This window comes from Tyto alba, unplaced genomic scaffold (genome assembly GCF_018691265.1).
Source record: "Tyto alba isolate M040663 unplaced genomic scaffold, T.alba_DEE_v4.0 Super-Scaffold_22, whole genome shotgun sequence".
Lineage (NCBI taxonomy): Eukaryota > Metazoa > Chordata > Aves > Strigiformes > Tytonidae > Tyto > Tyto alba.
In genome coordinates this window covers 10,562,505-10,574,856 of record NW_024881296.1, presented here as the reverse complement: position 1 = coordinate 10,574,856, position 12,352 = coordinate 10,562,505, and the positions used below count along the sequence as shown (strand labels likewise).

The 12,352-nt window shown below is 44.0% G+C and overlaps 1 protein-coding gene across 6 annotated transcripts in view; it reads left to right on the top strand.

The window, feature by feature from the left end:
* The window catches only part of GREM2 (gremlin 2, DAN family BMP antagonist), a 39,192-nt gene extending 27,504 nt beyond the window's left edge, over positions 1-11,688 (top strand). For all 6 annotated transcript variants that reach the window (XM_042796225.1, XM_042796226.1, XM_042796227.1 and 3 more), the window contains one exon: positions 9,610-11,688. In XM_042796225.1, coding sequence (XP_042652159.1) covers positions 9,611-10,117 — 507 coding nt within the window. In that variant the 5' untranslated portion in view covers position 9,610 and the 3' untranslated portion in view covers positions 10,118-11,688. The remainder of the gene's footprint in view (positions 1-9,609) is intronic.
* The last annotated feature ends 664 nt before the right edge of the window (positions 11,689-12,352 follow it).

The following is a 12,352-nucleotide window of genomic DNA, read 5'->3' as shown; positions in this document are numbered from 1 at the left end:
TCTGGTAAGGCACTTAGTTGCATGTTTGCGTGGCATAGACTTGGTTGCAGCTAACAGGCTGAATGGGCTCAATACTTGTTTTATTTGCTCATTAGCATAGGTCCTTTGCACTCTGTCCCCAGAACTGCTCTAAGTTTTAGTCAGGAGGACCTATGCTTTTTCAGGGAAATTTAAGCAGAGAAAAATGTAAATTAAAAACTCTTGAAGCAATAAATCTATACATTTTTAGGACAACTTTATGAAAATACAGTGACAGTGGTTCTCTCAAGGGGTATATTGGAAATTAGTGGGATATACAGCTGAAATTTTGTGTGTATGGGAATTTGCATACTACCTAATAGAAAGACTGGCCTGTAGGATATTGAGATAAGAGCAGTTCTCCTTTGAACCATCTGTGTTTCAGCTCTATAAATAGGATATTGCTCTACAAAAACTCATAAACACTAGACCATCAACAACGTTTTAGATTTTTCAAACGGGAACATGACAATACAAGAGTTGTAATGTAGTAGCTGGGGATAGCATCTTGAATAGAGAGCCTGAAAGAATACAAGTACCTGAATCTACCAGAAAATCTGGAAAATTTAGATGCTACTTCTCTGTTGATTAATCTAGTGTTTCTCATATACAAGATTACATGCCACCTATTGATTTTTAGAAGTAATTGCGTTTTTCTAACTGTTAAGAGAAGGAAGCAGAAATTATTTTGAGCATTTTTATGATACTTCAATGTACAGACCTCATTTTTTTTTCTAGACCAGATCTCATCCAAATGCCCTCTTTTAGGTATGGTACAAGTTCAGTAATGCATGTATATTGAATACTAACGGTCTTCTCCCTTATTGTGAGCTAGAAAATGAGCTGTGTGCTCTGGAAGTAATGCATTGCTTGAAGCTACAAAGCAATAAAGATCCTAACTCCATCTCTGTTCTATCAAAACTCTGGGAAAATCTACTGGAAATTTTCATACAAAACCATTTTCATATACAAAAGTATAATGTTTGTAAAGAAAAGATTGCCTAAGGGTAACAAATCTGGATTGATCCGCAAAAAGGAGAGCATTGGTGCCATGCAGTGCGATTGAAAGACATTGGAAGAGGTCCATTCTCAGTTAATTTTTGACCTCCAGTAACTCACTTCCCCTCTGTGCTCAGTTCTGGTCCCACCATATGTTGCTCACCAAGTTAGTCTACAAACATTTGAAGTTGTGTTGCTTAGTCAGGCACTGGTCTTGGATGAGATTTCTATGTTCTGTTGTAATGCAAACAACAAAAATATAATGGAGACTACTCATTGCAGAATAGTCTTTTGTAGTATCGATTCTCCAGTGAGGAAGCAATGAAATGAGCTATTGTATTTAAATGCTGAACTTTCCCCATTCTTCTGTTAACTGTCCTCCTTTCCAAGAGGCTGAGGGATGGTCACAAACGAAGACATTTGCTTAAGCCACCGCTTCCCTTCTGATTTAGTTTTTAGTTTCCCAAGGGCAGAAGTCTGCTGTTTTCTCCTGAATGAAACGCTGCCAAATGGGAGTGTACCAGCTGCCTTCTGCACAGAAGAATAAAGTTAAATGTAGGCTATTATTGCTTTCTGGACAAAATGTTCATGTGCAAACAGAACTGACTTGCCTGTTTGGGGCTCTTTATCTCCTGCTGAAAAGCTGAGGAACACTGAAAAGGGGAACAAGAAACTTTTCAACCTGGTTCACTCTTGCAAAGGGACATTTTTTAGATTCATAGGAGAACTAGCTTTCAGTCCTTTCCAAAAAGCTATTCTCCTTGTATCCAAGGTCTTTTATTTATTCCTTCCACCCCCTGACTGTAGCATTCTCCAAAACCAGGTTGAGAGAAAGAAAATCAACCTCATGGACAGCAAGCAGAAATCTGGTTTTATTTTGTGGGTTTTTCCCTCCTCCCACTCCCCCTTTTTTCCCTAGTGTTGCATGTGCTGCCAGTACTGATGACTACCCAGACACTTCTGAGTAGGACATCTCACTCTGCTTGGGACAATTCACATGTGCTCACCAGGCAGACATTTGTCTGTGGTTGGCTTTAAAACCACAAGTTCCTGAAGCTGAAATTGCAACAAAATTTAGAAGTTTTAATCATAACAATATTCTAAAAATCCTTTGCCCAGTTACCTGTCAGTATTCAATCAGAGTTCTGTGTATTCATGTTCCCCAGAAAATGGCATTGCCGCATTACCAGAGCTACTGTAGGATGACTTAGTTTTTACATTTCTTGCAGCTTTTCTTCCTCCTCTTTATTTTACCTTTCCTGTGTTAAAATAATAAATGCTGACACAGTTGTGGAATCAAATCTTTGCTACTGGTAAATACAGGGCAGTATGAAGTTGATAGTGTCTTACTTCACTGTATTACCTGGCTGACATTTAGTCTTAAAAAACAAATCAACTTGGAGCATGGTTTCCTTCATTATTTTGTTCTTGTTGGGTGATAGCCGTAGTAATTGCATTTATTGTATGTGTACGTGATTTTGGGGAAGCACTGGTATTTATCATGGACGTAAGTGTTAGTGAATGTATCTCAAAGAAAAATACCAGGGCTGGATTCACCAATACTTCACCCCCCCCACCCCCCCTTCCAGTGCCTCCCTGCTCCCCACCCCCAGCCCCCTACCTGCCTCCAGTCTTCTTGAATTCTAGTTCATATCTTGGATATAACAGATAAAAACTGATATCTCGGCTAATGAAATCTTCAGTGACTCTCCTCACAAACTCCTTGTCTGGCTTTAAAAGATTAGAAACTTCTTTCAATTCGTCCAGTACTAATACTACTTAAAAAAAAAAAAAAAAAAAAAAAAAAAAGTGAAGCACAGGTTTAGAAGCTATGCAAGATAGGAAGGTTTCAGCCTGTAGAGAGCCTAATACCGTAGATCAGTAATACAATATTTAAATCAAAGTACTTTCTGGCAGGATGTCAGTGCAAAGAAGAGCGTTGGAGTAATGCGACCTCTTAACTCTGATGAAGTGAGTAGCTGCATTCTAACCTGTTTCAAACAAGCTTGTCTCAAGCTCCTGAAGGAGGCAATGGTTCAGCGGTTATAAACATGAATTTCTGGAGGCAGTAAAGGTAGATAAGAAAGATAGAGGATAAAATATTAAGGAAAACTCCATAATTTGAGCAGGTTGGGTTCAGTGTTAAGGGTGAGTTTACCCTCAAGTTTTCTTCTTAATTGCTCGTGACCTAAAAATAACATACCTGACACATTACACGTTGCTGGATATGATGGGGGTTTTTGGTTGAGCCCTTGATTCCTCTTATACTTTTGTGCATGGACCAGGAATACTTTTAAACTCCCAGCTTTAACCTTTCAGAAAAAAAATCAAGATAAAGCTCTTGGTTGTAGAAAATTTGTAGTGAGAGCTGAAATTAGTATGAAGCAGAATCCTCTGAGTTGCTTTTAACTAGATTTATCTTAGCATAGACTGTCCCCACCAATGTCTTTGTTCTGTGTACTTTAGTTTTGTGTATGATGTGCTTTGTTTTTCAATATTTTAAATTCAGAGTCTTCAGGAACTATCTTGAGGAGGACAATTTCTAAGTTTTGGCATTTTGGGGGGAATGCTGTCTTCTTCTGAGGAACACAGGCTGGCATCAGTGAAACCCAGCCCCACCTTCCCCTTCCCAAAACAGAACAGGAGCCTGGACAGGACAGTATGGTTCCTGAGGTGTCCAGCCTGCAGGCAGACCTCTCTGGTTTCCTTCACAGCTTCGTGGTGTTCCCCGTGGGTATGCTTGGGCCTCTCGGGGGGAGAGGTGCTGGTGTGAAGGAGAGAGGAGGACGGATCTCCTTGGTGGGGAGGAGAGGGAAGGATGGAGAGGAGAAAGGATCTCCATGCAAGCCAGCCAGTGAGGGTGCAAGGAGTTTATTAAGTCTGAAGAGAATGTTTCCTCCCTCTACCACCTATTGTTAGGGCTGTGATGCAATGAAATAGCTTTCTCTCATATCGCTATAGAAGGTTCTTAGAGGGCAAGAATGAAAAAAATTTCTGCTTGTAATGGCATTCATTATTGGTTTTGAAACAATTACTGCCTTTGTTGTTGCATGCAGTGTTTTTAAAAAGTGATGCTTAGTATTCCTAGTATATGGTAACTCTTCTTCACTGCTAAAATGCCATGATTTTGTACCTGAATAATCTGAATAACACATTCTAGCTGCAGTACTGTTTTTTTCTGAGGGTTTTTATATGTCCCCCCCGCCTCCTACGTGTTTTGTTGTTGTGGCTGGCCTCAGTCTTGGCAATTCAATCATGAGAATCTATTAATGATGGAATGATTTACTTAAGAGGCCCATGGCTCTGTGAAAAGAAAGATATACTACAGCGTTCAGTTATTGCTGACGTTGTTGAGAAACAGGAGCAATAGTTTCCAAAGGATACTTAAAAGGGAGAAGTTAGCACCAAATGCCTACCATGCACAAAGATGCCTGATTTGTATAGTCTTTATTTGAACATTGTACCATTAGAATCATGCCTAACCATTAATAAATTAAATAAATAGCATTTTTGGCTTCCTGGTAGAGAATCTGATATTTCCTGGCTTCCCACATCTGTTGCTAAAGCCAAGTTTTAGTTCTTTGAAAAGTTATTGCCTGGCTTGTCTTCAAGGAACACTTCTTGTGTCCCATCTTAAATGCTGAGAACTAACCATGTACACCATGTTCTTACATTAATGTACATACAGCTGTTTTATGCAGATTCTTTTTTGACTAGGTCTGATATGAAAGTAAGTGGGGAGTAGAAAAGTTTTGGTAGCAGGGATTCCCACAGTCAGCTGAATAGCTGATCCCAAAGGGGAGAGCTCTTGTGTCTCTGAAATTGGCAGGATAGAAACTGTAAGAGTGATGCAGGTGATGAAATGTGACTGTGTATGTACTGTGCGACAGAACCATGCCTGATTTAACCTAGCCTGTGATTCCTGCCTTTTGCTGGTAGTTGAAGAGAAACTGTTTTCCAAGGCAAAACCTCTTCAGCTGTTATTTGAATTCAAAATTTTCAAGAAGTAAAGTACCTCTGAATAAGATGATAATCTTACCAGTCATTGGCTCTTACAGTGCTTTTGATGGATGTAGGATAGGTTTACAGTACTAAATCTTCCGCATGTATTTACAGGCTGAATCCATCCTGTAACTAAGCTAAACAGGTAGGCTCTCAAGTTCCATGGTAAGACAGGTTTTGCAAATTTTTTTTTTTTTTTTTTAAATCACTGGCTGTGGCTTTTTTCCTGAACCCCTCCCAGGACGGCCTGGTGAAGAGGAGATGATTGTGTGACATATCTGTGTCAGAGAGTTGGATGCTTCGAGGAATGCCAATAATGCCGAGTGCCTTGTAGGTGTTGCATGCTAAAGCAAACAAATGAGTCTCACACCTGCTGATTTCCTGAGCAGCTAACATAAAATACCACGGTAATCTTCCAGTTACATCCCTCTCTCTTTCGGTCCACCTGTAACCCTGAAGTGGGCTGATCTACAAAATGGGAATTCCTAGTCAGAAACTGCATCCTTAGCTTAGAAACTGGAGTTACGCCTTTGAAAACCAGAAGAAACGGTGGAGCAGTCGCTCAGCACAGATGGGCGCTGCCGTTACCTCCTGCCCTGTCTTTCAGACCGTAGCACCCACTTCGGCATTGGGGGACTTCTCCAAAAGCGATGCACTTGAATTCTGAGGTCAAATCTGAGACTCCAATTCCCAGAGAAGTTCCCTAACTGCAAAACTATAGGCTATTTTGGGGATTACACTGCTGCCTGTCCTGCTCCCGGAGCTGGATTGCTTTCAAGAATGCATGAGTTATAGGGCCAGAAGGTCAGTATGCAAGAGGGAGCCTGCCTTGGTAGATATTTTATGTTACACAGTAATTGGATACAAACAAGAAATAAAGCTAAGGGTAGACACAGTGATCCTGGGTCTTCCCTTCCTAGCTGAGTGCCCTGACCTCTCCGGATTACAGAGCTGGATCTTGGTGTTCTTGCCTCCTAGGCCAAGATTTTTCACACTCCTGGATACCTGATAGCCCAGCTGCAGCATGACGGGTTTGATGAGTTTATGAACTCATACTTGATGGTGATTTCCTTATCTCGAAGGGAGAAAAACTTAGCATGTGAAATGTTAATGCAGCTAGGCCTTATTCGGTGTGTAGTCTAAGCTTAAGTTGTTTTCTGCATCGGCTAGCACGCTGGAAAAAAGGGGTGGGAGGAGCTGGCAGCAGCTGGCAATGATGGTTGGAGAAGCTGAAAACTGTCACACGGGAGCTTCTGCCAGCTGTGCCGTGGGGAGCCCCCCAGTGCCATGGGAACACTGCGCCCAGCCCGGCATTTGTGCAAGTTTTAGAGGCGTTGGTCTCTTGAGGCAGTTCTCGCTTGCCTGGTCTCAGCCACATGCTGTTCAATTCTGTGACATCTAAGTAGGACAGAACTGCCCTGTTCTTGCCAGAAGCCAAGTTCTCCTCCAGTACGTTTTGTGTTTCTTCTCATCCCACTCTGTCTGCAGACAGGCAGCATTCACCATGTTGCTTTGCATTCACACCGACTTTACCAAAATGTTCTGTTTCTCTGAGAACACTGAGGTTTCTCTTCTCTTTGCATGTGAGCACCGAAAATACATGTATTCCTTGGCATGTTCCTGGTACCAGGTGACCTTGTTTGCACCCTTACTTGCTTGAATAGGGGGTTTGTGTACCAGGGCTTAGAAAGGGGTGATTTGCAGGCTAGTAAGGGGCAACCCTGTGATTAGAAATTCCACAACCTGACAGGATGCACGTTTGACCTGCAAGTGTAAAATAGATTATTATTCTATTATGTAAACATTGTAAGGTACAGGTTTGATAAGGATCAATGACAGAAATAGGTGGTGCATTCCTACCTGTCTGTAGAAGTACTTGCTAACATGTATTGCAGCATTCGGTTTACAATAGTGGCTTTGATTAATAATGCTTTATTAGTTATGAACGTAGACTTACTGGATAAATCCTACTTACTCTGTTGAAGGGCTCTCCATGCCTACATAAAACTATTTCAGTAATTAGAAAGCTACTATAATGTTTCTCTATATTGTAGATTTTAAGTTGTTAGCCCTCTGTCAGCTTTCCTTAATTCCTACGTAGGATTTCTACTTGACCCCCTCCTTGACACGAAAGGGAAATGGTTTCAAGTTACGTTTTGTGATGAGAAAAGGTGGGTGTGGCAAGTCAGGGTTTCCCAAAGGAAAGACGAAGGAGCAGGGGAAAGAGTGCATCTCTTCTCCTGATGTGCCTCTGGGCCTGTACCATCCTCATCCCCTGCAGGATCAGAGGAGTGAGACTGGCGAGGCGATACCCCTAATGAAAAGGGCCAAACTCCCTCCATGAAGGACAGTAGTTATCACAATTGCTTTGTGGGCCTGCATTTCAAGGGGAGAGTGGAAGAGTACTCCTGAGGAGTGTTGTCATAAGGCATCTTGTGGAGAGCTCCCCTCTGTCTTTTTCTAGAAGATGTAGACTTGTAACTCCTGGGTTTTTTCCTCCCCTTTCTATGTAAAACACAAAGCAGTGGGGATCAGTTATTTTATCCACTACTGAAATGCAGCCATCAGTGCAGAATAACATGAGAACAGTTTGAAAGGAAGCATGGAACACTATATTCAACTGAAACTAATTACCTGATTAGGTTTTGGCCTGGCTGTGTGGGTTGACATCCAATGGTCTTGGCGACAATACCTGCGAGCAAAGCCAAGTCTAGTCTTGCTTCATTTAAAGACTCTGGACAAAACATCTGGACTTGTGTGCTGAATGCTAAGCAGTGTGAAAATAGGCCACTGACTTAAAGTACCCATGACTACAATGGGTGTCAGTGGGCAGCTGGCATGGTTAGAGATGAATGAGCTTATTTGGGCTTTAGAATTACTGGTTTCCATTTAAAGATGGTTCTGTTTCAGGCGCACAGTCTGGTGAAATTTAACTCTGCATCAGAACGTCCTCCATTCACAACTATAGGATTAGCACTTTCCCTCAACACTTCAAACCTCTCCCCTTAGAAATTTGATCAAAGTCTTGACACTGAGATCTCATAAACTTAGAAAATCACCTAAAGGGATGTTATCTTGCTTAGTCTGCTACACAGGTTCCTTCTCTTTATCTCCGTAGGGGTTAAATACGTTAGGTCTGCTTTGTTAGGTGAGAAGTGTTTGTTAGTGCTCTTGTCGTCTTCTCTTGCACCTTTGCTGCAAACAGTTTTTTGATCTGTTGGTGTGTGGAGAATGGCGTGTTTTCACGTTAAGATACCTATGCAACTTCTCAAATGTCTGTAGTATTAGACATATCTATATTTACTGGTATGATGGTATTTTTTGTAATGGCATCACCGTAAAGGAAAAAAAAAATAATTACTTGGAAGGGTTTGAAGCTTTACTGGGAAGAAAGGGATGAGCGTTTCTTCTGTACGCTATTATAAAAATATAGTCCACAAAGGTGAGCAGAGCACTTTTAGAAACACTTGAAGTGTCCTTGCCTCTGAAGGGGAAGCTTCTGGGCTTGACACACTTTTGACACCCTAGAGACCTTCTGTTCTCCCTTCCCAGGGAGAATGATGTGACATGAACTGTCAAATGAGTTGTGGCAGTTCATGGATGAGCATTGACTTTATGAGGAAATTTAGTACGTCTATTCTGATATCCTGGAAGTGCATTGAGACACATCACTAAAATGAATTGGACAAGTGGTTGATTAAAATCCAAGAGCTGGTAAGAGATGCTCCACAGAACAAGAAACCCTAATAGACAACCATAGGAAAAAATGTTTTTGCCAACTGGCTGACTCTTTTAACCTAGCAACTGGCTTATGCTCTCCCCTCTTCCTTAACATCTAAAATAAATTTTGAAATTTCTCCTGTTTACAAACCTTCTTAAACCATTTGCCTAAGAGGCGTTGTAGTAATGAAGTCCTCAAAACTGTGTTTAAGCATTTCCTCTTACTGCAAGAATAAATCCATCAAGTTTTCGGCCTCCCACAAAGACAACAAATGCAAGCCTGTAAGTTCCATAACAGCCCCAAGAAACTTCAGAAGCAATTTAAAACAATAAAAATATGCTTTTGGACACCTCTCGCTACTTCTGTGTGGAACGAGGCTGGGCAAGGATTCGGGGGCTGGAGAGGCAGGCGGGCGTTCACCTTGTGTAACCTGGTATTCCCTGCCCCTGCCCCCAAATCAGCTGTGACAGTATTGGCAGGAGTCTCCTGAGCCTTTGCTAGCCAGGAGCTTGCCCAGCTGTTTGGACTGGGATTTCCTAGAGAAGGAGGAAACCTTTCTGGCTGAAGCGTCGGTAAAATCACTGCTTCAGCGGTCAAAGCAGCAGCGTCCCTGTGGGGGGAAAAGGAATAGTTGAAGAGCTTAGTGGGGGTAGGGGCTGGTGGGGAGCGATGTGGCTTTCCACAGGGTCTGGCTTCTTCGTGCTAAATAATCACCCTAGGGTAAAGCTAATCTCAGAGGAAAAGTGGTGCGATTACAAAGGCGGTAAGATCTCCACTTCTTCTAAAAGCACGCGTAAAGCTCAACGCCATTAAAGTTCCGTGGTCTGAAAACGCGTCTCTCCTAACAGCTACTTGTGTTGCTGTTGCAGGATGATTCGGAGATTTGCCTTGTCCGTTTTCCTGATGGCAGCGCTGGTCCAAGTGACAGACACCAGGAAAAACCGTCCCGCAGGCGCCATTCCCTCCCCTTACAAAGACAGCAGCAGCAACCACTCGGAGCGGAGGCAGCAGCTGAACAAGGAGGTGCTGGCCTCCAGCCAGGAGGCCCTCGTGGTCACCGAGAGGAAGTACCTCAAGAGCGACTGGTGCAAGACGCAGCCCCTGCGGCAGACTGTCAGCGAGGAGGGCTGCGTCAGCCGCACCATCATCAACCGCTTCTGCTATGGGCAGTGCAACTCCTTCTACATCCCGCGGCACGTGAAGAAGGAGGAGGAGTCCTTCCAGTCCTGTGCTTTCTGCAAGCCGCACAAGGTCACCTCTTCGACCGTGCAGCTGGAGTGCCCTGAGCTGGACCCACCTTTCCGACTCAAGAAAATTCAGAAGGTCAAGCAGTGCCGGTGCATGTCTGTGAATCTTAACAGCTCAGGCAAACTGTGAGAGTGGGCAAGGAGCTACGGCTTGGTGTTGCCCCCATCAGATTTACTGCTGCGTCTCCTCTCCCACTGAGCAGACTGTCCATTTTGCTGGTTTGTTTCTTCGTTTCTTTTCTTTTTTTTTTTTTTTTTTTTTTTTTTTTTTGGTGTGTGTTTTGTTTTCTTTCAGGAGGCATCTCTCCAGCAAGGAAAGGTTCCTTGTCGTTTGCCTGCTGGAATAACGCTTTGTAATGGGCTGTGTTAGGCACTTCACCATAAAGTTTCATTTTATTTCCAATACCGTCTGGCGGTTGAGTCTTATGGAGTGGAGCAGGCTCCCAGAAGTTGGGATTGATCATCTTAAGCGACCAGTTGGCTGAATCCAGCATTAAATGTTTCCACTGTGTGGAGTAAAGCCCTCTGCCCTACACTCCAGTCCCCTCCACAAGATGAGAACGCCTCCCCCGTGCTTGGGGCCGGAGCGTGCTGCTCCCACCTGGAAGTGCTGTGGTGCTGCCCAGGACCGGGGGGCGCAGATGGGGGAGAGGAACGAGGAGTAATGTGCGAAAAGCAAGTGAGGCTCTCCGATGAGGCTCATCTCCTTAAGACAACTTCAATTGTGCAATGACAGATGGTTCGGGGCTTGTTGTCTGAATGGCTGATAAGAAACGAGGGGAAGAGGGCGAGGCGCTGGGTCAGCCGCCGCGACCACAGAGCAGACGGAGGGTGGGTTCTGGTGCTGTTGTGGTTAGAGTATATTGAACACGTGGTCTCTGCAGCAGTGTTTATTTTGTAACCTAGCTATAGTAAACAGCTGTTTAAAGTATTATAGACCTAGCCATGTATATTTTTCTTGTGGAAGAATATGCCAGAGATTAAAATAATGTTGAGTAAGAGACTCGGTTGCTAGGTCAGCTGCCTGGCTTAAAATGGACATGGTTTAACTAGGCTTTTGGTAGGTTTTTGTGTGTTAGATACATGTGTGTTTCTTACTCCAAAAAAGGACAACATCCATCTGTGACCTTGTATTGATGCCTGCTCAGACCGGGGAAGGTGGGAGGGTAGTGGGAGAGGAGCTGAGAACACTTAAGGGAGCTATGTTTCCCTTAAGGTATAAAAGCACTGTCGCGCAAAGGACAAAATTTGGTCATCGCTGGACTGAATACAAAAGCTACATCAGTGTCATCAGGTTTTGGGAGTGGTGTCTCTCCCATGATTGGAAACCATGTTACTGTGTTAGTGTTAAAGGACAAACCCATCAGTCAGTACTGCTGGAATGGGTCACAGCTGTAGGGAGCAGGGAGAGAGTAACTTGTAATTGCTACAGTACTGGTGGTCCACTCAGTTTTTGAGTCCTACATAATCAGCGTTGGTGAATGCATGCAGTTCATTTGAAATCATACTATGTTGTTATTCAGTTGATGGAGTTTAGCATGTCCTGTATATCCCATTTGTTACAGTTCTGATCCGTATTAGTCCCAGCTGCATTAAAATCCTGTGCCTCAAAACAAACCAGCCCCTTCCCCCAAACCAAAAGCCCGTGCGTGCTCAATTGTCTGAAGCTTACAAATTAAGAATGACACGCCGACTCCCTGATGCATGTCTCGCAGCTCAGCATCTGCATCTAGTGAAACCCGCTTGCTGCGGGAGCCCTTTCCCGACAGCCTCTTCACATGCAGCTGCTTCCAGGGGTTAACGTGTTTAGCACTCTTGCCGGCCAGGGGTTCGGTGCCACAGGTCTTTATTGGGTGAGACAGGCTGCTCTAAGAGGCTTTCGGGACTGAGCTCCGCGCGAGAGCTCACCAAGCGGTTTACGGGGATTGGCACGGGCAGGATGAGGTTGGCCAGGCCTGGTAGCCCCATTACGTGAACGGCCGTGGCTTTTCTGCTGTGCTCTTTCAGCGTGTCAGAAGTGCACAGGGAGGCTCCTCGCGCAGGCATTGCTGGAGAGGCTGCTGCTGCTGCGCTGCCAGCGTCGTGCCAGCCACCGAACGGGCACCGTTCGGTCCAGGCTTGAGAGGGGAGGGGGGGCGGGGGGCCAGGGGCAGAAGCTGTAGTCCACTAAGACTCCGGGGATCTCAGTCTTCACTTGAAAGAAATGAACTGAAAGCCAGGCGTTTTGGACGAGAGAGAGAAAAGCACCCTAGTAACTTCAGTTAAGAAAAATGTGCAAGAATCTTTTCTTTAAGCTATGCCCTGCCTGGGTTTTTCACCAGTTTGCAATATGAATATGCTGCAGCTTAAAGCTCCTTCTAGGAGC